Here is a 25,110-nt window from a genome sequence, read left to right as displayed (position 1 = left end):
TAATAATATAAATTTTTGAAATGCTATACATTTTTCAGTGTGGCTAAGAATAAAATTTAGTGTAAAATAAGAAAGAAATATTAACTAATCATTTAAAATAAAATTTGTACTTTATTTTGCAATATCTGAAAAAGCAGCCCCAGACCGAGGTACATAAATGAATATAATATACATTTAATATAATAGAGTTGAACATAATGTAGGAAAGTTCGCATTATAGTTTCTTTGTATCTCTTACACTATTTAGCTTATTATTCACTATTTTATTATTTCAGAATTTATATACCCTAATTTTTTCAACGATAATACATTTTTTAAACAATTTTTTCCAGTTATGTTAGTGATCGTAATTTTTTTAGATCCATTTAATTGATAAAAAAGTACACGTTAATAAGCTACATATTGTAAGTTTCGAAATAGAATTTTCTCAATCTTTCCTGTAAAAAGGAGCAAGTGACAATAATTGTTTAAATAATTTCAAACTATCACCAAAAATATCACTCTTAACATTCTTTACCTCAAGAATTAAATCAAGAAAATAATAACTTTTTAAGATTTACGAGATGAAGAAATATTGTAAGCAAATAAAAACTTCTGTCAACCATGGACAAGTAAAATAAGTAAACAAAAAATAGCTGACTAACAAACTCGTTCTTTCTTTTCATGTAATATGCTTATTCTATTATTTTGATTAAATCTGCCATAATCTAATGTAGAAAGTTTTATTTTCAGTCCTTATTCAGTCAGTTCTCATTTTCATGTATGCATAAAGTCTTAAATTTCAGTGCGAACATTTTTCTGGATTTTATCACTTGGAACAATACATGTATTGTACATATTTAACAGTCCCGGAAAGTTCCTTAATATATTTTTCTATTTTGTCACAAAATAAGCAGCTTTAAAATTTATGAAATTGAAAGCTGGTTGAGGACCATTTGACATTTCCCCCTTTCCATTAGAAGAATTTTTTACGTCCATATTTTCACATCTTAATGTAGAATTCTTGAAAAATACATGCTGCTTAAATTTTGTCAAAATTTTATATTTGAAAACCAATCGCCAAAAACTTTTTTGTTCATCCAGTAGAAGTTCATTTCTTCGTATTATATCAATCGAGATTGATCAGCAACCTTACTAAAATATTTTTGTCCTTGTTCTCTGAAATAAGGTGATAATGCTTTCGAATCCTTTAGTTTTTTCTGGCGATATGCCTAAAACTTGAGCAGGTATGGCTGTACAAAAATGTTCGAATTGTGAAAAATTTTGTAATGAAAAAATTCTCTGCCTCGCCATCGTAATCCGAAAAATCGTCCGTTTGTCCATTAGGCTAATAACGAATTCAAACGGCCTTACTCATTTAAAAATTGTTCAGAATTTTTAATTCGTACTGAATTTCTCGCTCGAAGGCTCTTTACCTCGTAAACGCTTTTTCCGACACTGATGAATGGAGGGTTTTTTAAGCTTTTTTATATCAATGTGTTCGTGTTCTGTTTCAATGCTTTCTTTCATTTTCTTTTTCTAGTTGAAAGGGATGATAAAAACACCTCTACCATATAATCTTTATTTTGCCCAGGGCAACTATAGGAAAGCAACAAAATTTTGTTGTACATGCACATTTTGATTTTTTTTTAATAACGTGCAATAAAAAGTTGTTTACCGTATTACCTCCTGTTTAAATGAAACCTTGAATGAAAATGAACATGTAACTGCGACCGGTATTATGCACGTGGATATTGAGAACATTAAACAACCTTAATCTTACATAAAACTGAGTATTAACTGGGAGTTTTGGTAGTTCTAAATTTTGAGCAAAGTCTAATTCAAGGCACAATAATCTTTTAGCTTGGCACAGCTTTTTCTTAGTTCTTGCGCAGCTTTACTCTTAATGCTTTCGAGCTATTTATACTCATAAAACTTGTTACAAACATCTGCTCTTACTAATTCAAATGTAAAATTCACGAAGTGATTGCAGTACTTGAAGTGCGTTGAATCTCTTAGGGATCGTTCATATATTACGTAAGACATTTTTCTTTTGTTTATATCGCTGTGTCCTTTTCAACTTGATAAAAATATTATTTTCGTCTTTTTCAAACAACAGAAAAACGTCTTACGTAATATATGGACAACCCCTTATACAAATTTCCTTACTGCTCTTTTTTTCTTATAATATTCAATAAAACTGTGGTAGATAATATTTAAAATCAAGCTCCGGTTGTTGAAATAATTTAGTTTCGATACTTCCCTTGTAAAGTGACTTGACAAGTAATTGTCTCATCGTTTCCACCGTATTGCTGAGGAAAACGGTATTCCCATCGTATGCTTTTTTACATTTTCTGAATCATTCGAAGAAGAAGGAACGCTTCTCATCATATTTTGAAGTAAAATGTTCTGAGAACTATAATTTCCAATCTGATGATAAAAAGTTTTGAAAAGATGCCTCTGTTGTGAATTTTCGATCTTCAAAAAACACTTCTTGGGGCTACATTATGTAGGGTGTTCGAAGACTAGCAGGTATTTTTTTTCCAGTTGCTCGGGAAATGTATTCTTCGACCTACAAGTATATCATTCATGTAAATTTCTGGTAAAAATGGAAACACAACGGCCAGTAATTTTTCTGTTAAGTTTACGTAAACTTTTTACATAGAATCAACACAAAATTTTCATTAAATTTACCTCCAAAAAAAAAGAAAAAGACAAATGGTATTATTATTTAGAAAAATCACTGTTTCTACGTTTTTGATATTGCTTATGTACATTTTCAATTTCGATATTTTCGACTAGATATATCAAAATGTATAAAGAATAATTTAAAGTCGGCTACTTTGATCAATTTCTGAATTAACTATAAATTTTTCCAACTTAAAGTTTATTTATCGTTTATAATAAAATAAATAAGCATTATAAACGCATGAGTATATTCGTAGGAAGCGCACAACACTGTAGTATATTTCGATACAGAAATAATCTCGATTTGATCATTATTTACTGCAAAATGGGGAGTTGATTGTTGCGTTGTAAATTATTTCGTCCATTCGTTCACTACTGGCTATCCCCTCTTCGGCGTACTGGCTAAGCGCTACGTCGGTTCTGCTTTTCGACTCGTCAATTAGGTTAGTTTAGAATTATGTATGAAGTATATTTAAGAATTTAATATAAATAAAAATATAGATTTAATTCTTGAGATATAAAGGAATTTTATATTAGAATGAATATTTTCCTTCTTTGAATCTAACATTTCTGGTAATAGATTATGGTAGTGTTCTATGCAGTTAACCTTTGTTACTATTGCAGCCATAGCCACAATTAAAAATTAAAAGCATGATGCTATGGATTTATAGGTTGTATCGGTTGCTCCAAATTTCACGTATAGGTAACTTTATAATATTTTACTATTAAAAGTATATGACACCTTTAGTTGCGGCTGGTCATTTTCTTGATAATTTTATAATATTTTATATTATTTAATGAAAGAAGAAATAATAGTATATGTTTTTGAAATTGTAGTATATGCATTTGAACGAGAACGGTAGCACTAGAGTATGAAAACTAATTCTTATAATTTAACAGTTTACGATTTTTTTTGTTAACAGATTATATCAAAAGCTATCCACAAGTCAATTGTGTAATATGAATGTTGAAGAAGCAGCAAAGTTAAAGGAACCGGAATTAAAAGATGTGAAAAAAGTCTTAAAAGAGCCATCTCAATTACAGCATGAAGAAGCTCTCAATGGTTATATAATTGTACCAGCAGATGAACAAGTTGGTATAATCTCCGGAATTCCTGAGGAGCATATAAAAACTCGACGTGTGCGTATTTACCAGCCAGTGAAAAATGCAATGCAGTCAGGCACAAATCATACAAATTTTTGGCAAATAGAGTTCGATACTCGCGAACGATGGGAAAATCCTTTAATTGGATGGTCATCTACGTGAGTTCAATTTCTCGGATTACATTATGTTTTAGTTCTACTAATCCATATGCTATAACACTGGTATCTGCTTTATTACTAACTTTAAAGCACATTAACCCTAGATAAGTAATATGTTTTTTTTACTCGAATTGATAATGTGGGGTGCTGCGTTAGTCCACACCTTTCTCCTAGGCTCAGTACTTTCTAGTGACAATAAATTAGTTGTAACCGATTCTCCGATTTTAAGAGGGGAATGGGGGATCATGCATGAAAAAAACGCTTTTTTAAGAGATCTGGTTAAAGTAAATGTATTTAAATGTTTTGCGTGTTACAAACTATTATTTTAAAAATAATTAGTAATTTTGTTGTAAAAAAATATCGTGAAATAACCCAGTGGCAGAGAAATTTCGAATACGCCTCTTGAAAAAGATGATTTGCGGTTCCAGCGATATTTCAATGTAAATTTGTCGGAAATCAAAACAGTTGCAAAATTTAGTTAAAATATAAGTCTTTCCCCCCTCCAACGATTATTTTTAGGAATTTTTTTTTAAATTTAATTTTTTGATATAAAAAAATTTAAACAAAAATATCGTTGGGGGGTAGGATTTTCATATGTAGAACAAATTTACCAAGTTTGAGAAAGATCGGTTCAGCAGTTTTTGTGAAATCGCTGGAACGGACTTTCAAAAAGTGTTTTCGACAAAAGCTCGTTTAAAGTTTTAAACATTGAAAAAGTGAAGAAAAAAAAATCAATTTTTTAACAATTTCAGCTCCTTCTTTTTTCCATTACACTGTGCACACTTCACGAACGGAGAAAGTGTGGCGAAAACTAATAAAAATTATATTATTTTATAGTATTTTTCATTGGTTTCTATCACGTTTCTATATTTCCAAGCATAGCTGCGGTCTATGAGGAGGGTCGGCTTTAAATCTATAACTTCAAGAGTGTCCAAACCATTGCTAAATCGCTGAGAGCTCGGACACTCCAATTTAACCCGTAGATGTTCAGCACGAATTTCTTTCAACCCTTTTTTCTCGCGAACCGCTTTCTATCTAAGAAAACGGATCAAGCTTTTTTATTTGATACGAGACCCTCTTTACCCAAGAATGGTTATCAAAATCTACGTTCCCTGTCACGCATGCACTAGTCTCTTTTAATTGTAAGAATCTGTGTATTTTCGACGCAAATTAATATACAATTCAAATCATACTCATGTTTTAAGGAAATTGTACCAAAAAAATATGAATGTGCTCATACGAGATTCAAAATACCTACTTATATATGGCTAATATAATACCGATTTATATTTTAAAATATTTTATTAACGTATAAAATTCTGAAATGCCGCTAGCGCGTCTCACGCATGAGTTCTGACGACCATGCTACGGTCAAGTGAAAGCTTTTTCCGAAAGGCGCTATGGCTTTCAAAAAATTTACTCGAGCTGTAATACTACGTGCTTTAGGCTTTGGTAGTAAAGAGGCCTCCCACGCTAAAATCGTATGAGTTGGAGCAAATATATCAAAAACTTAGGGCTAATTTTGCTCATTTAAGTTTCGTACTTCGATAGGAATAGCTGAATTTATTATTATGTCTAGATTTTTTTCTCCGTGTACGTGTACGAATTTTAAAAGACGCCTGTAGGTCTTTTTAATTCTTTTTAGATAGAAGTAACGAATTATATGTTAGAAATGTCAACATATCTTTTCTGCGCTTATGCAGGCCCAATTAAACTTTGTCCCAATATTTTGCACCCTACATGCAAGTTTGAATTGATCGCTCTCTGTGAAGCAGAGAAACTGCATGATCGATATCGATGCAAACATCAATAAAACCTACTTCTAAGCTATCGATTCCATGCATGCTGGAAGCAAACATGGCACGACTGCATGCTCTGTGGTGCGAGAAACACCCAGAGTTATCGCCCTTTTCGCATCAACGTCTGCGAAACCATGTCGAACTACTCCAAAAAAGGGGCTATGTAAGCGGAACTCCTACTCTACCACAGTGAGAAAAAGCCGGAAACACAGAAAGAGAGGCGACACTGAGACCAATGGCGGGCACGCATCCCATAGAGAAAGAGCGATGTTTTATGACCCGGAGAAACATGATGGGTGGATGACATCCTTCATGGACATTTTCCGAAGAATCCGACTTCGGGACTTTCGATTGTGACGTGTGTAATGCAACAAGACCTTTGGCGGACACTCACCGTAGAACAAAACCAACGGCTAATCATAAGACCAAAAGACAAATGCATCAACTCACCATAAAGATAGACTGGGCAAAACAGTACGCGTCCCGGATTGAGTGTATGATTGACAACATAACACCTCGCAGGAAGTTTCCCACCAAGGTTCGATAGTTCTCGCGCGAACTCCGGACCCGTTATCACACACTTAACAAGTGAAAGCTGCTGACCATCAGGCAGCATATTGTTGAGAGAATACGGATACTATCTGACGCTAAGAGAAACCTAGAGCAGAGAGAGGAAGGTCAGAGAAAATCAACAGTTTCTCTCTGACCCATCTCGACTCTTCCGCTATTCCCCTCCGGGACTAGATGATATCAAGACCTTCTGGTGGCAGAAGTTTTCATCAACCCATAAGCATTTGGCCCGTATTTATACCACACATTTAAAGTTGGAAGAGCCAATTTCAGAGCGGTTGGTGTAAGGGCACACAATACTGCCGAAAATACGCAGCTTAGCTTACCCGAAGAATTACAGACCAATCACTTGCCTGAACACACTTTATAAGATATTCACAGCTATCCTAAATGATAGGATTGTTCGAGCAATTGAACCTGTGTGACAAGAGAAGTATGAATAACGCGGCTCAAAGAAAGGCGTAACATGATGCCGGGAGAACCTGCTCATCGATAGATGTGTCTGCAAAGATGCAGCACCCTACCAGCGTGACCTATCAATGGCCTGGATTGCTTGTCGGAAAACATTTGATAGGACCTCCCATAGACTTATCATCTGTCTTTTGGAAAGCTTAAAGGTTCATGCGCAAATCGTGAGGTGCATAGAGGGATTGATGCCGATTTGGAAAACCAGATTTATTATCTCATCTGGAAAAAATCGTGTGACAACTAACAAGCTCACCTTTCAGAGAGGTGTTTTTCAGGGCGACACCATGAGCCCACTCCTTTTTTGCTTCACATTATTGCCACTATCTCTAGCACTTACACATTCCGACGAGTACTTTTGCGGCAAACCTGCAGATCGAAAGTACAGGGTCACTCATGTATTTTACATGGACGATATTAAGATCTATGCTAAAAACAAAGAGCAACTACATCTAGCTCTAGGGATTTCCCAACTATATACTATGGAAATAGGAATGGAATTTGGGTTAGACAAATGCGCCAAGGTTTATTTGAAGCTAGGAAAACTTAATGGCATCCCTGAAGACCCTGAGCTCGTTGATAGAAGCGCTATACGACATCTTCGCGCTGGAGCGAGCTATACATACATGGGCGGGCCACAGAGCCGCATTCAGTATGTGACATCTATAAAGGCTGATCTCCGAAGCAGATACAAACGTCTCATCCGGCAGATTTGGTCTTCCGAAATTTTGGCGAGGAACAAAGTATCTGGAACGAACATGCTTGCCGACATGTATTACTCTATTCATTCGGAGTGGTTCCATGGACGAAGAACGAGCTCGGATCCTTTGATATCGGGGCACAAAAGGTTATGCACATGGACAAAAGCATGCATCCTAATTCTTCTGTTCCGCAACTCTACATCTCGCACCGTCAAGGTGGTCAGAGGAAGCACGAAAAAGTGGGCAAAGGAGCGTTTGGTTACAAAGCAGCGGAGGAGGCTGCTGAAACACTCGGATTTACCTTTAGTATTAGGAGTGATCAAAATGTATCAAATCTTATCTATCGCGAGTACTCTTATCCTAAAAGCCCGGATTAAGAAAGCACAAGAGAAAAACTTCCGTGAACAGCTTCTCGATAAGAGGATGCTTTCCTTAAATCACCGGATTGAAGGCTGGCATGAACAGTTTCATTTTGGCATGTCAAGACGGTATCATTTCCACCTTAACATACCGTCGCCACATTTTGAGCCAAGACATTCCCGATGATCGCTGCAGGGCGTGGCATGCACATCCCGAGCATTTAGCACACATACTATCCAGTTGTCCAACCCATGAGGGAATGACCTACATCCAAAGCTACAATGCGGCACTAAAAGTGCTTTGCTACCATCTCTGTCTAACTTACAGCATTAACCTTAATATCACTCCTCTAAATGATTCAAGGGAAATAGAGTAAATTGTCGAGAATGACAAATGCCGCATATACTGGAACTTTATATTCGCGACAATTGTTTCTGTTGCACACTCGAGGCTTGACATTGTTCTTCTTGACTTCGAAAAGCGAACCATGGTCGTTATCGAATTTTCGGCAAAATATTTGTGAAAGTTGAAGTCATATCCGAAAAAAATCGGACTAAATGAAAAGCTTCAAGCATATGAATCTACATAATCAAATTTTCTTATTTTTTTATATGTTAAACTGCCAATATCAAAAACAGAAAAATATAACAAAGAAATTTTTTTCTACTTGCGAATAGTATTTTTCTATTTTTATTCACTAATATGAAAGAAAGAAAACTGACATAACAAGTTTTATTGTTTACCTTAATTCTACATGCTAATACTTTTAATTTAAGCCTGGCATATGGGTAAATCTAACCAATTATTCTAATTTTCTTAATATAATTTATTTTAATCACTAATATAACAAAATAAAAATATGTCATTAAATTTTATTTTTTACCGCAACTCCCAACGCCAAAAAGTTTAAGTATGATAAATCTCCTCCGAAAATAGGAGTGATTAAGAAGCTTTCGGCATATGGGTCTACATATAAATAAACAAATCATCTAGCAAAATTTGATGGCAAGCTTAGTTTGGGCACCAGAAAATTTCAAAGTTGGACCTAATGAAATAATGAGGATCGAGTTTTAGCAACCATTTGTACGTGTCTTAAACTTTAAGGTAGTGCGTGCTTTTTGGCGACACTTCATCACCCTCACTAGGTGATTCCTCGTCGAGTTGTTGCTCTTCCATTGTTTATTGCAAAACGCAAAGTTCATGCCTCCAAAACTTTTTACAATTCTACATTCCTTCTCCCTAACATGTATTAACAAGTTCAAACTAAAACAACAACATGTTTGTCATCATTCCTAAAGGTTTGCCAAAGCCAACAAACTTAATTTTTCAAAAATTTGTAAAAAGGCTAGCCCATCGATTCTTTGTGCTGCGTTCGTACATTTCTTTTTGCACAGGTCAGATTGTCCCAACAATCCTGCCATTTAGAATAGCTGTGAAGATCTAACACAGTGTGTTCAGAGAAGTGATTTGCTCGTAATGAGGATGTTGCATGAAATTAGATAAACGTATTTTTATAAAATTGAAGCAGTGATTAACATAATGGAGAAAAGAAAAAAATGTTACTAATACTTGACGTTCACGTCTATTTGGTCACATTCAAACAGGTGTGACGTCACTAAGATATGCAACTGAGCACCCATGAGACCACTTTAGGGCCAGGTTACTTTTTAAATTTTTGACCAATCAGGTTTCGCGGCCTTTACTGCTTTCTACTTGACAGCTGATCCACCTAATTATCTAAGCTGACCTATCAATGCCTAAAAACGAGAATTCGAAAATAAAAGCCGAATCAAGCGGGGTCAAAGATGTAAACAAAGAAATCATTTTTTACTTTTTTTAAAATTTGCATGATTTTGGCAGATTGAATTTTCCCCGAAGAATGACGTGAAACAGACATAGCCAATCTATGTGTTTGGCGAAAAATGCTGCGACCGGGACCAATTAGGAAACTTTATTAAGAAAAAAATGTTTTTCTTATTCAATAAAGAAATCTTTCTTCTTGGAATGTAATAACGATCTACTAGAGAATTTAAATATCTTTTTATCTCATTTCATGCAACATCCCCATTCTTCGGGTTAGCTAACTTGCCCATCTTTGGCAGGAGTACTGTGCGCTCTTCCACCAACCAGTCCGGCTACGCTCTTCCGACTTAAGGTATACGGTGGAAATTCAGATCAAATTCTAGGGGATGGAAGGAACCTTCTTCCAAACAGAAGGTCTTGGTACCATGTGACTTTGTATTTATAATTACATTTTATAATCACATTATATTTAAACATATAATTATTTATAACACAGCCACAAAAAAAAAGTTCTGACCTGGAAGTCTGACTATGTTTACTATACGTTTTTGGGGTCGCTAAATCCGAATCCGGGGTCCATTTGACCCCATCAGATCAGGATTTTGACATAACCTCAAAAAACCAATATGGCGGACACTTTTTGGAAAATTCATCAGATTCACCTGAAACTCGTTACTCGCGGTTTTTCGGGGTCGCTAATTACGAATCTGATATTATTTTTTCAAAATTCAAAATGGCGGATTCAATATGGCGGACACTTTGTAGAATTTCATCAGATTCGCTTGAAACGCGTTGCTCGGGGTTTTTCGGGGTGGCTTGTTGTGAATTTAAAGTGCTCTAATTCCATTTTCCAATTACGAATTCGAGGCCCATTTAACCCCATTACTTCATGATTTTGCCATAACCTCAAGAAGTCTAAATTTCTATATTTTCGCGTTCATTTGACTAAATAATGGACCGTCGGCATTGGCCTTACCCGATGTAGACTGCAAGCATATTAACATCTCAGCGTCCCTGGTAACGAATCTCGATTTCGATACACTGAGACTTTTTTGCTAAGTTCTAGGAAATTTCTTGTTTTCATAAACGAAGCTAAGAACTCTGCACTGTCTTTTGGCAAGCCCAAATTCCGTATAAGGTCGTTCAATTCAGGTTGTCAAACTAACTTAGGAGCTGATTTTTTAGTATTTAGAGAAAAGTCGTTTTCGCTATCAATATATTCGTTCTCAGACTCAGACTCATGTTCATCAACTTCCATCATTTCGGTATGTCCGATTTCGTTAATATTCACAAAATCATTTTCCTTTTTGTTTTTGTTGCATAAAATTGGAGCCTTTACTGATGTCACTGTTTTGTACTTTACTTTGTGTTTATTCTTAACAATGTAATTCTTACGCACTTTATTAAAAAAAAAACATAATCTTCTTGACTAGAAAATTTAGTTTCATTTTTATCTCTTTTCTACGATTTCTATCATACTCCTGAGATGGATTGTTATGTCTTCTTGTCGCATTGTGCTCTACATTAGCCAAGTCCCCAAGCAATGTAGAACTGCAGTTGCATGATGACGACTGCGAGCCCGCTTTTTCACCCTGACCAGCCGCCGACACTGGAGATGCGAAACCCTGCATCGTAAAACGTTTCCTACGTGTGTCTACCATGGCGACATCAAAGCCGCGGGGAGGTGCCCTGTCTGCAGACATACACAAGATGTAAGGTAATTCCAGGTGAATTGGAAATTGGAATTCTAGCACTTTAAATTCATAACCAGCGACCACGAAACCCCCCGAGTAACGAGTTTCAAGCCAATCTGATACATGTTCCCCAAAAGTGTCCGCCATATTGGGTTTTTGAGGTTATGTCAAAGTCCTAATCTGATGGGGTCAAATGGACCCCGGATTCGGATTTAGCAACCCCGAAACTTATAGTAAACATAGTCAGAACTCCAGGTCAGAACTTTTCTTTTTGTGTTGCTGTGTAATTATAATAAATTATTTTAAATTCCAAAACAAATTTTAAATCGGAAATGTGAAAAAAGACGAGAAAAAAAGATATTATAGGAGGAAGGACTAGAAAACATTGTTATGGCATATCAAACAGGTTTTTTGAACTATTCGATCTTTTGATGGCGGCATTTCTTTGCTAGTGGTGCACTCGTTTCTGCTGTTGAGATCTGTCATGATTCTGATAAAGCGTTGTTATTAAGAACCATATCCATGTTCTGCCGATAAAGATTATTCAAGCCAACATTGCTTTTTGCCTTGATTTGCTGATACACGAGTTAATCGGATAAATTGACCAAAAAACTTTTTTTTGCGGAGCCGACTGGTTGCTCGCTTTTCCCAGTAAAATCGCGATGAATCACAAAAGCTGCGACTGAAGAGACGTTTTTTGAATTTAAAAACGTTGCGTGAGGCCACTGATTTGTTTTACATTGAACCCTATATGAATTGTATATTTGGCCAAGAGTGTCAACGCCTCCTTTTGTTGCGTCATAAAAAGGATTCATGACTTGTACTTTTGTTCCTTCTAAATCCCAGCATTGCAACTATTACACCAACTATGACAGCAGAATCACTACAACCTCACAATACTACGCGTTGTAAATTCCCGCGCAAATTTGAAAGAGTTAACGCGCGAAATATGTTTGCACGTGCAAGCAGTAGATGTATTTTAGAAACAAACAAGCAAATATATATAAATCCTTCAAAATTAAAAAAAGTATCTGTTAAACTGAAATATATTCATTGAAACTGTTTTTTCATGCACACATGAGTGATACTCATACTCTTTTTCTCACGGTATTCAAAGTTGATGTTGCAATGAACAGCCGGCCTTCGTGGCCCGGCTTGCCTTTTTGTGCAATTAAAAAATAGATACGTTTCTGGGGAGTACTCCAGAAATAAAATTTAAGAAAACCTTAGTTTTTTTATGCATTTAGACTTCGCCAAAAGAAATTTCCATGCACAAGCCCATACTTGATACACGACTCTTTGTAACTCAAAAATCGTGACTCGCCGGGCCTCTTGAGACCCGCCTGCCTTTTTGAGGGTCAATACTTCTTTCACCTCCTCGGTAATTATGGGTGGGCATTCTTTCTCAGGTGTTATGAGGGCTTTGCATAGTTCCTTGAAGCTATTTATCTTTTTTGAATATTTTTTCACGGAATGAAGAACTTTGTAGGCTTCTCTACAAATTGCTAAGACCTCCTCCGGTTCGGGTGGATGGTCGACAATAACTGGAGGGACTTTGATGAGTTTCCCCTGTTCTAGACTGCTCCTAGCATCAGGCAGTACCCGTATTCTGTCAACAATATGCTACCTGATGGTCAGCAGTTTTGACTTTTTAAATGTGTGATAACGGATTCACTATTCAGGCGGGAACTATCAAACCTTAGTGGGGAACTTCCTGTCAGGTGTTCTGTTGTCAATCACACACTCAATCCGGGACGCCTACTGTTTTGCCCAGTCTGTCTTTGTGGTGAGTTGATGCATTTGTCTTTTGGTCTTATGATCAGCGGTTGGTTTTGTTATGTGGTTTGCGTCCGCTGAAGCTCTTGTTTCATTATACACGTCATAGTCAATAGTCAAGAAATCGGATTCTTCAAAAAAATTTTCACGAAGCTTGTCATCCATTTCTGCCAGAACTTTAGGCTTGAGAGAAACCTAAGTTTTGATGTTTCTCCGGGTCATAAAGCATCGCTCTTCCTCTATCGGATGCTTGCTCGCGGTTGGTCTCAGTGTCGCCTCTTTTTCTCTGTTTTCGGCTTGTTCTGACTGTGGTAGAGTAGGCGTTCCGCTTACATAGCCCCTTTTTAGAGTAGTTCGGCATGATTTCGCAAACGTTGATGCGAAAAGGGCGATAGCTCCGGGTGTTTCTCGCACCACAGAGCATGCAGTTGTGCCATGTAATCCCCTCGTTCAAGTGGCATACTGATATCGTAGCACTTTTGCAGGTCATCATTAAGTCGTTACGTTCACCAAAGAATATTGACATACCGCCGGTCCATCGCATTTACTCCATCTTGATGGGCTCCCCCAACTCTAGGGTAGCCGGCATTGTTGTCCAACCCATTGACGAAAGCCCTTCGCGTTCAATTGTTTTGAACCGCACTTACTACAACCTTGTTCGGTGTTATCATTGTTGTTTCCGCGAGAAGCTAGGGCAAGAGATTTTCCCATCCTTGTAAAACCCCGCATGCAACGATAAGGCTGGATTAAGAGATCGCCCGATATCCCATAGTCCGCGACTCCTTATCAGTTATTGTAACCATATTCAGTAGAAGCCCTTGATACAGGGATCCTCCTTCCGCAACACTCGGAGCATTCTTCATCTAAAATTGACACCGGCTCCTAATAGAACCGCGGTAAATCACATTTATGGCCTCTCCTTCTTTTCTTTCTCCTTGGCAGTGATGTTTTAGTCGACCGGAGCCGAGAATTCCATCACGAATGTAGATCGCTTCTCGAAGTCTTAAAAAACGATGTCAGGCTTTGAGTGTGCAACGGCGACTGCTATCCAAAAATTGTGGTTTCAGCAAATTTGGCACTTCTCATTTTGGAAAAGTGCCTCTATCTCCCTCTTAGCGTTCGGCAGGGCAGGATCGCGGCCAACAACGTAAGAGTGACAAATACGCTCTGCACCTATCACTGGGAACTTCTTGACATAAAGTGCGGTCATTGTATACTAAGGTGGATATGAGATCGCCCTGGCATGCGAAAATAAAACCCTCTGTACCTGAATTAAGCCCTGAGAATCTGAGAAAAGCAAAAAGTTTACTTTTCTACATTTCTGTGAAATATTCCGTGCATTTTCTTGTCAAGTAGCTCTTGGCGGAATTTTTCAACCTCTGCTTTCTTCACTTTGCCTTTTAGAAGTGAAGCATCTAGATGGAGTATTGCACTTTTCTCACTTCTGATGATAAAATTTAGACCAATGGTTTCAGCCACATGTTCCGGGCTTTGTAAAGGAACGTCCCTTTGACAATCATCTCGTCGGTCCGCCTTAAAGACATGAGATGTATAATCGCGGAACAGATAATTAATATGCACGCTCTTATGCATATACATGATCTTACGTGTGGTGATATTAATGGCTTTAAGCTCGGTCTTCGTTCATTGAACCACCCCAAGCGAGTAGAGTCGAACTGGGACGGTAAGCATGCAAGTTACAAATATCTTGTTCAAGGCCGACAGACCTGAAGACCAATTCAGTCGAAGAAGATATTTGTATCTGCTTGGGTGGGACACCTTTACTGATATTACCTCCTGAAAGCGGCTTTGAGGTACGCCTATCTATATATAGGTCTCTCCAGTCTCCAGAAGAATTTAGCAGTGCGAGAGACAGAAGCAAAAGTGCAATTTCAAAAAGCAGAGGGCTTATGATGTTGCCCATCTGGCAATTGACAGGACGCGCTGATGGATTGCTGCGTCTTTACAGACGCACCTGTCAATTAGCAGGTTCTCTCGTCATCCTGCTACACCTTGTTTCGAGCGACGTTGTTTATACATCTCTCTCCACACAGGCTCAATTCTCTGAAGAATTCTGTTATTCAGGAGAGTTGTTAAGATCTTCTAAAGTGTGCTCAAACAAGTTATTGGCCTGTAATTCTCTGGTTTGGACAAGTTGCCTTTTTTCGGTAGGATTATAGTGTATTCTAACACCAGCGAATGCAGAATGGGCGTTTCCGACTCTAAATATGAGGTGAATATTCTGGCGAGATGTTCGTGCGGAGAAATAAGCTTCTTCCACCCAAAGTTATTGATACCAACTGGCCCTGCAGCAGAAAAGTTCTATGTAATCGTAAGTGCTTTTTCTTCAGCAGTGATTAATGAACATTTTTCCTCAGATGTTATAAGGTTATCGCAAAAATCCTTGAAGTGAATGATTTTATCAGTATCTTTCATCTCCATTGTTTTCGGGATCTTGTATACCTCTGTCCATAAAGTCTCTATATCGTAAGGTTTGGGTGAATTTTTTAGAGAAACCGGGGGAACTCTGAGGAAGCTTGAAGGTTCACCAAGAAACTGTTGATTCTCCCTGATCCATCTCTCCCTCTTTTGTATTCAGTGTGTGATTTGAGATCCTCAGTTCTTGGGTGATCTTTTGAACACGTCCCGTGCTAATCTTCTTTTTTAGTTGATGCAAGCTTATTTTGACCTTTTGATCCATCGTCGTTTTTAGCCTTCTATTTGATCAGTCAAAGCTCTCGCAGAACCATAAACTCATCATTTGATGGTTCAGAGGTCGGTCTCCTCCAAGATATCCTCACGAAGGGAGGCATTCATTTCAGCCCGATCTTGGGGGTTAGGAGGAACCTGCATATTAATGTTCCCTCTTGTCCTGAAATCACTATTTTCTCTCAGAAGGCGCCTGCTTTTCCGCGGTTGGTCTCAATGACGCTTCCTCATCTTCGTCTGTAGCTTGTTTAAGTGGCGGTTGGGAAGCGTTTGGCGCACATGTTCAGTTTTTAAAAAGTATGCACGTTGATTTCTCAATGACTGATGCGAAACGGGCTGAAACTCTAAATGTTTTTGGCTAAATTATTTTCAGCACCCCGAAATCAAAGGCGATCGGCATTGTTTTCCGACCCATTGTCAGACGCTTTGCACATTCGATCGTTTGGAACCGCGTTTACAATTTTTTGGTGATTTAGAGGTGTCATTGTTTTTCCCACGAGCAGCTAGGGAAAAGGTTCTTTCTTTCGTTCGTACTCGGTATCCCCGAGTAGTATTCGGCATTGTTGTTACACCTCTGCTTAGGGGTTATTCCTTCAGGACCATCCCTGAACAATTTTCTGCGACTGCTTATTAACTATCATAATCTTATTCAGCAGAAACCTTGTTACAGGGACACTTCATCCATAATCCGCGGACGCGCTTGGTTGCCTTTTCATAAGCCCTTCGGTTTGATTTAAAAGGAATCGAAACCGAAACCGAATGGTAGCAGAGCTATATATATTGTATATTGATTGCACCCGTAATATTCTGTTAAACTAAAACTAATAAACTAATTTGCGTTCTGATCGATTATGAAATCTTTGAAGTCGTACCTATTGTTTTTCCATTAAAATTCATTCTTGTAATATTAACTTTTTTAAATAAACAATACTTTCATATTGTTCTGAAGTGCGCGAAGTTCCGAAGTTTGTTCGGGATGTTTAAATTTGTTTTTGCGACAGTCGCCTCCAAGAGTTAGGCGACCTTCTTGATAAAGCCTTCGGATCTACGTTTTACCTGGCTATAGAATAATATGACAGGAAGTGAGTTAGGAAAGTGATGTTATCAATTAGAGTTAGGCCAAGGCCAGATTGTATGTTAAACAAAATTTATGTTTATCAATTGACAAAGGGTTTAAAGGATAAATTATTTAAAGATTGCTGATGAGGTTCTTATCTAATTACGCACCATTCGAAAATCTACACGAATTTAAATCTCTAGACAAATTTTTGCTAATGAACCACGTAATCTTCAGCATACACTGATTCTACTGTTTAAAATTCGGCAGGATTGCGGGAATAATCCCGATAGCACCCGTTGAAATTCGAGAAAGATACTATTTTTCCTTTGGGATCTACGGTGCTTGGTACTTCACAACAAAATAACAGTCGATGAAGGCGAAGCTCGGTAAGAGATTAAAATGGACAAGGTCTGCCATGCCGTTCACTTCAAAAATCTATTCGGTCTTCACCAATTTTTTAAAATGATCAAATTATTAGCTGAGACATCTTTCGTTCGATCAAATCAACTTTTAAACCAGAAAATTTAACCTAAACTTATCCAAATGTATGGTTTTAAAGCCTTCTCAATAACTAATCCTTTATAACGATCAATGATTATAAATTTTTTTATTGCTTGACGATTGGCCTTGCAGAAAGAAAGTGCCGTACATTATCGAGAAATGTAGAGAAGAGGACGGATCTTTCCGTAGTGCAAAACGCGATAAGCCAATAGACGCTCGGTAACAGTCTTGAACCAAAACTGTGTTATTTCTAGGATCAGTGAAACAGCAAAAATATGTTAATTCGATATTTCAAAGCAACTACAAAATCGGCATAACCCTCGGTAATTCAGGTAACATGGTAACAAGATAATGATTATACGGCAGTAACGACAGAAGGTCAAGTTATTTAAAGTTTCGCAGTAGCTTTACAATGTGTGTCATGACCTCAAAAAAAAGGATAAATTTATAACCTGAAGACAACTTCTGGTGATCATTACTTGTAAGATCACCGCCGATGTGTAGTTTCTAGTACACAACCTGTCATAAGTTTCCTTCTGACGCCGTTTGTACCAGTCGGTCGGCAATGTAGGTTTATTTTCCTCAATACCGGAAATTCTTGGAGTTTTGACCCTCTATTTGTAGTAGCTCGACCTTTAATTTTGAATTTGCCATTCTTCAATGGATGGTTCGGAATTCCCTTTGGAAGTTGATTCTCTCGAAACCGAAGAAAAAAAATGGTTTGGATTAGCCCACAAATTTAAGATTTTCACGAGTGCCCTGAGGGTGGTGCTCCCTTTCTGGAATATATTAAAGTCACGCGAATAGTTCTTTTTGTCCTTTGCCAGTGATCTGAGGTATGTATCATGGCCGAACATGAATTTGCCGTGTTACAATACCCTCCCACCTTAGGCGGAGACTACCGTGTTCAGTACTTTGGCATGGTATATCGCGACATTTATGTAAGACCGGTAATTCACTAAAGCCACGCTTCGCTTCCCTTAGAGGACTCGGACATCATAAATTTGGCCAAGCGAGATGAAAAAAAAGTCAAGTTCTTCATATCATTTATTCATGCGTGGCATTAATCGGTCTTCCCGTCGCCTCCATTGAATTGGTTCGTCCGAGCTTCCTGATTTCGGCCTTGTGCCCACTAGTTGTGAAAGGCAAAATCGAAATGGGACGTCAGACTTACTTTCGATTACGACGAAACTATCTAAAAGGTGCCACATTCGAACACCACGCCCGGCCATCTCTTAATGTTTCAGTCCTCCAAAAAATAAGGTTTTAAGTGCCGAATCTGTTTTTAGAATTCTATTTATCCTCTCCGTTGGGTTCGCTTGTGTGTGGTAGACGGCATTAGTCATGTGCATACAGATTTTTCCGATGGTCACTCCGTTTGGGACCGTTTCGCTCTCTTATTGGGACTCCGACTTACTTTTAGGTAAAGGCCTCGACGTATGAAGCCACTACGGTCCAAGGTTATTCCACGATGCGCTGCCCCATCATTCCGGCTGGTAGGGACTGCTCGATCTTACACCTCTGTCAGAGATCGCATTGTCGAACGAACCTTACGACGTTCCGGTACGTTCCGGGCCAATAGTACTTGGTCGCTACTTTTTAATAGGGTGTTTGGAACCCAGGTGTCCGGCCTGGCTATCTTAATTTGATTCCCTTAATATTCTATCCCTTGATTTTTCAGATACCGCACATTTTTAGGTGCCCAGGTCCGGAATGATTTCTTTAATCAGCGGTTTCAGTCAGCTTCTATATAATATGCAATTTTCAATGTTCCAATTCGAAAAGATGCCGTAAGACATCGGGAAGGTGATGAAGGGCTTCTTTCCTATGTCGAAATCATATTTCATCAACGCGATACTCTCGGAATTTCCGTATTCCCCACACCACTGCCAGACATTCTCTCTCCATTACCGTATAATTCCGTTCCGCTGAAGTGAGGGTTCGGCTCACGTAGGCGTTCATGCGCTCCTGACCCTATTGACTCTGAGTCAGCACGATGCCTAGACCTGTGGTGCTAGCGTCTGTTTGAACACTAAATGGGTTTGTCTCTAAATCTCGGAAAGAAGTGTAGGCTAGGATAGGCTCTGTGGTTAAAGCGGTTTTTAACCAATCAAACGCCTCCTGTTAATTATGAAACCCAAGTTCTTGACCACGGCACAGAAGAAGCCACTTTTCTCAGCATTAATCGTCTGTTCGGCATCTTTTATTCTGTCAAGAACCTTATTCAGCCATTCTAAGTGTTCTTCGAATGTTTACGTGACCACTATTATATCTTCTAGGTATCAAAGTACGTAGGGCCTTAATTCCGCAAATATGATCCTATCTATAAGTCTCTGAAAAGTCGCGGGGATCCCATGAAGCCAAACGACATTCTAACGGATTGAAATGATGTCTTACCTGGTACGGTAAACGCCGTTAACTCCTCACTGTACTTCAAGCGGAATCTGATTAAAGGCCCAACTCAAATCGATTTTGGATATAAACTTCGCGGAAGAAAGTTGGCTCAAGATGTCCGCTATGTTCGGTAACGGGTAAACATCCTTCTTTGAGACGGCATTGAGCTTACGGAAATCCCAACAAAATCTATATTTTCCGTTAGCCATCTTTGCTCTGACTACCGTGGCAGACCACTCGATGTGAGATCCCTTAACAATGTCTTTCTGCAACATCCTATCTAGCTCGGAACACATGTATTCGCCCTCTTCCTGCCAGTATTCTAACTGTAATTGTTCACCATTTTCATCGGGCATCCAGATTCTCCTCGTGCGAAAACCGAAGAACAAGTCAAATTTTTCCTGTGCGTCTTGTCCCAATACGAACTCGGTATCTAGATTTAATACAACTCCGACCTCGCAGTTTATCGGTGTTTTCTTAATTGTCAGTGGTAGTTCGACTTTGCTCTCTATCCAATCTCGCGACCCATTGGCTAGTATCATGACTGACATTCGCGACTTATCGACTAATTTTCTCAAGGATTTGAGGACACTATCTCCGATGTCCTTTTACAATGAACGTCCTATTTTATCCGGGATCAAACGGGGCCTCTATGAATATAGAGTTAATCATTATCGTTATATGTACTGTATCCCTGGTCAGCTCAGTTCGGATTGTACTGCTAATTAATTCTTTTTAGGTTGCTTTTTCGTCGATTTTTATATTATTATGGCCTAAAATAACTTGGAGATGTTCGCCTTGTTCTGGTACTGCTTTATCTTTGCGTGCTTCGCTATTGTATTTTCCTTCCTATGTATTTGAACATCTAGTATCAAAAGGTTTCGCTTGCTGTCGGGATCATCATCGCTATCGGTGCGATCTCCTCTACCCTTTAACGCGTTCAGCCGTCGACTGGTGGCATCTGCACGCTTTGAAACTCTTCCATATATGTGACGTGCGCCGAAGGGGGCTTACTCTAAAAAAATCGAAATCAAGGTTTTTACACATTTCTATAGTTTTTGAGCTGCTCTATTTGATTAAACCATCGGGAAAAAAATCCGAGCGTTATTATTGCTAATAATTATGTTGTTAGGTACCCGATTAATAGGGCTTTGGCTCGAGAACTCGAGATTCCGTGAAACATCTGCCACCACTCACCATATCATCTACGCGTCTCATCTGTACCCCGTCCGTGAACCGCGTCTACGACCTATCTTCTTCCATGAGAATGTAGTGGTAAGTGGAGAAGGAAGATTTCGTGAAACTTCCCTCTCTCCTAAAAGTCCGGTCTATCGGGTCGACTTCAAACGCTCGCCCTAAACAATCTAACTTTTCAAAGTAAGCCCCCTTTCTTCGGCACACGTCACATATGTCAACGCCAGCATAGACATTGATTGGTTTTTTTTCGAGACAGCTATAAAATAATTGATTTGCCTAACGGCCACCTTTCGGTTGTAATAGCTGCGACTGTCTACTGTTTCCCCGACTAGCTTCCCGAAAAATCGGAACAATTTTTGATGGTGAAGCCCTCTCGCTTGTGTTTATAGAAAACCAACTTTCGGGATTGAGCACACCCTTTTCGGTATATCTTTTTATTGTTTCGGCTGTCGTTTTTCACCGTTTTACTCTCCTTGGATTTAATTTATTCTCGCAATTTATCTCGGGCGTTCACATGTCCGATAAAACCTCCATTTCATAGGTTGCCGGACATTAGCCTTCTTGGGTTTCTTAGGAATAGCTCTAGAATTCTAAGCAAATTCTTGCAGAAATGAGTTTTCTGGTGGAGGAGTGGTTTTTACTTGTGGTTTTTAAACCATTTAGACGCGATGCCTTCCAGATGAACGGACATGGCCAATAAAAGTTTATCGTCCGAAACTTCATTCAATCTACGATCGCCTTCAGTCCGAGTCAAAAATGTTTCAGGGCTATATTTTTCGCTGCCGTCATATCTGAGATTCCAAATTCATACTGTTTTTCCTAAGTCCCTGTTTCCCCCAATTTTCTATTATGGGGTCGACACGTGTATAGCTTTTGGTACATAAGGTCTGTTTCTCGGTACGGGTTTTTCTTTTATCTATAGGGGAAGATGCGTAACTCGGTCTTGTATTAGGTCAACAAATTAATTCGGTGCCTTTATTTTTATGTCTTGTGACTCCTGGTCAAATCTTGATTTTTTCACACTTTAAAACACAATATAATAAGGGGCGGCCCTGCGGACTGAACCTGGGTACTTCTCTACTATTAGGAGAATCAGTGTCCCGGGCAAATTAAACATATAATATAAAACGTTTTCTTCTAAATTGATATTAAAAATAGAAGGTTATTAATGGTTCTTAATAAACCACTGCGTAAACCGTCAAAATTAAGAATACACATTGTGTAATCTCCTTTTAAGTACATTAAAAATCAGTCCCCTGGCGTGTCACAAGCTAAGAATCACAATCAAAGCTAAAGATTTCACAATAAATTAAAAGAAAAATGTCATTTATATTACAATTTTTAAATTGTGTGATAATGGAAGATAAATTTCTGTGGCACATATTTTTAAAATTTAATATTAAATATTTAAAAACTTGAGCTTAATTTTGTCCCTCAGTTTTTGCAGTCAGTCCCCTGGTTCAACTTGAAAATTATTTAAATCTTTGTATGTGCAACAAAAAGTCCTCTTTTTGCGTTGAACTGAACGTTTCCAACTTGAAGTTTGTCCTGGTGTACAACAGTTAGCGTTCATATACTATACTGTTAGGTTATTTCTCGACGTTAACGCTGAAACAAGTGTTTCAGCCGGCTGTTAAGACAGTCCCCTGGCGAGTAAATTTATACATTGTTTTCGAAATTAAATTAACAGCTTTCGGTATTTCATATACTCAAGGTGGACAGATAATTATTCCTGCTGACATAATAATAATTTCCAAGGGACCTGATGGTCAACAATGCACCCTACAAATAAAAAACAATTAACAAGGAAGTCAATCTTACAAAGAAAGAGAGAATAGCCATCAATAGCTATCAGAAACTGCTGATTGAGATGTGCTGTGATCGCTACAGAGAACACTGCTTATACAGACAGTGTCAAAAGTTTATCAATAAAACTCCTGTTAACAACAAATTTGACAATAAACCCTTGCATTTCCAAAATTGGGTGGCTCAAAAACAAGAGTTCATAGACCCCAAAGCTAAAATACCACTTCAATTAATATCTGAAAATAAAATAAATCTTAAAATATCTGAAAAAGACGTTGATCATCTAGCCACGTCAACTCATAGGAAAACTGAATGAGGATTTAGATACATTTTTGTTCTGCGAAAGAAACATTGTCCAGCAGTTTAATGTAGTAAATACTATAAAGAAAAACATTCCTAATGATCATGCTTTAATGCACATGGATTTTTCTCAAAATTATGTCGGCAAATACAACTGAAAAATTTCAACCCGTTCATTTTGGAGGTTATCTCGTATAAATTAGTCTTCACACTGTTATAGTCTACTTAGGGAATACGACTAAGTCGTATAGCACAGCATTCTTAAATGCATCTCATTCCATAACTGCTATTTTGGCACATTTGCTACCCATTTTGAAAGCTTTGTCCCCGATATCACGTGCCTTCACTTTTCAAGCACTGGACTTCCAAATATAAGAAATGTTGCTACATTAGTTTACGTCGATAAATAATCTATGGAAAAATTCGTAGAGCGATTCAGGAAAAGTGTCCTGGAATTATTATAAGCACTGTTGACTATGAAGCTATTAAGACAATGAGAAGTATTTAACACAAAGACTTTCAATGGTACCCTTAAAATTCATCAAATGAGTGGAAAAGTTCGTTTAACAATACTAACAATGAGTAGTTTGAGCTGTTTCTGCGATTCTAATACGTGCGAACATTTCAAAATAGGAGGCTGCACATATCAAGAGAACACCAAACTCACAATCGAAGATGTTTTCACAGATTTTGAATGTGAAAATGAAAAAGAATCTACGAATAGTTATGTAACTTCTAAAGAAATGATTAGGTTGGATCACAAGGATGTCTCCGACGTAGCTAAAGCAGAAATTGTAGAGTAGTTATCTAGCCCCAAGTTGTTAATAAAAGGGGATAGAGTATTTTATAAATTAAGGTTCCCCATAAATATGTTTGAGAAATAATTTAAGGTAAGGTTTAAAGGAAATTAATGTTCATTTAAAAAAAATGTGACTGATATTATGTAGACTAATAATTAATCTAAATAGTTTGTATTATTATGTGTCTAAAATGTACGTGATTCGAACTGTTGGATCCTTAAAGTAGGAACGCTAATTTTCAAATGTTTCATGTGCTTGAAGTTCTTAACGTTCAAATGAACGATTTTTTTTAGTGATGACTTCGTAAACTATAAATATGGCTAAAATGTTTGTTAATTTATATTAGAAATAATACTTTTACTAAAACAAAATCATAATGCATTTTTTTATTGCAGTTGGAACAACATTTATGGATAAAATAGCATTGGGAAAAAATATTTCGTTCATTTGAACCTTCAGAACTTCAGGTACATGAATGTTTGTTATTTCAAGACATTTTTCTAACATAAAAAACAATGAAAATAGTCAATCAGAAGTAACATGTAGTTTTTACTTCACAAAGACAGTCCCCTGGTAAATGCGTCAGACCCCTGTCGCGACTTTTCACAAAGTCGTTTATAAATCCTGAACTACTGCAAAATTTATGCGGCCGTTTGCAGTTTACGTTGAAACAAACCATTATCTTTACCTTAGACCAGCTTTGTTTTTTATTTGAAAAAAATGCTCGGACAGTTTTGTACAAGCCAGTTTCCCAATAGTGGAGAAGTACCACCTCAAAAATCGTTAGTGAAGAATATGTCGTCCGACGAAGAGCATTAGAGAAACTGCCCGCTTTTTGCATTCCAATTGAAAAATCCTAAAGATAAGAAAATAATTTCGGTCACCTCAGATACGTTTTTTTCAATGGGAATGCAAAGAAAATTCATTGTCTCAAATGTTCCTTGTCGGAAACCATTTTATTGAAGCTTAAGGTCGCCCTTTAAATCTACCTTAGAGCGGGAAACTATCATTTGTCGCATGGTTCGCCATTTTTCTTTTGGGGTTTTCTCTTAGCGGGATTTACGTACGGATCGAGGGGGCGAGTCATCTTCGGAATGGCTGGTTTCTATTCTATGGTAGGCACCCGTGGGTCTACTGTAACTAGTAGGAAGGTTCGGGTCGAGACGGATTCGGAAATATAAAATTTGTATCTAGTGAACTCCTGTTTTTATTCTGAATCTTCATAGGGTCCGTTAATGTAAATGAG

General features: G+C 37.7%; 1 protein-coding gene across 2 annotated transcripts in view; it reads left to right on the top strand.

Moving 5' to 3' along the window:
* The window catches only part of LOC117171797 (NADH dehydrogenase [ubiquinone] iron-sulfur protein 4, mitochondrial), a 57,306-nt gene that overhangs the window by 21,130 nt on the left and 11,066 nt on the right, over positions 1 to 25,110 (top strand). For both annotated transcript variants that reach the window (XM_033359409.1, XM_033359408.1), the window contains exon 2: positions 3,591 to 3,929. In XM_033359409.1, the coding sequence (XP_033215300.1) occupies positions 3,628 to 3,929 (302 nt within the window). In that variant the 5' untranslated portion in view covers positions 3,591 to 3,627. The remainder of the gene's footprint in view (positions 1 to 3,590; positions 3,930 to 25,110) is intronic.

The sequence above is a fragment of the Belonocnema kinseyi genome, chromosome 4 (assembly GCF_010883055.1).
Source record: "Belonocnema kinseyi isolate 2016_QV_RU_SX_M_011 chromosome 4, B_treatae_v1, whole genome shotgun sequence".
NCBI classification, from domain to species: Eukaryota; Metazoa; Arthropoda; class Insecta; order Hymenoptera; family Cynipidae; genus Belonocnema; species Belonocnema kinseyi.
Note: the sequence above shows the minus strand (reverse complement) of the source record. Positions and strands in the feature narration are given on the sequence as shown.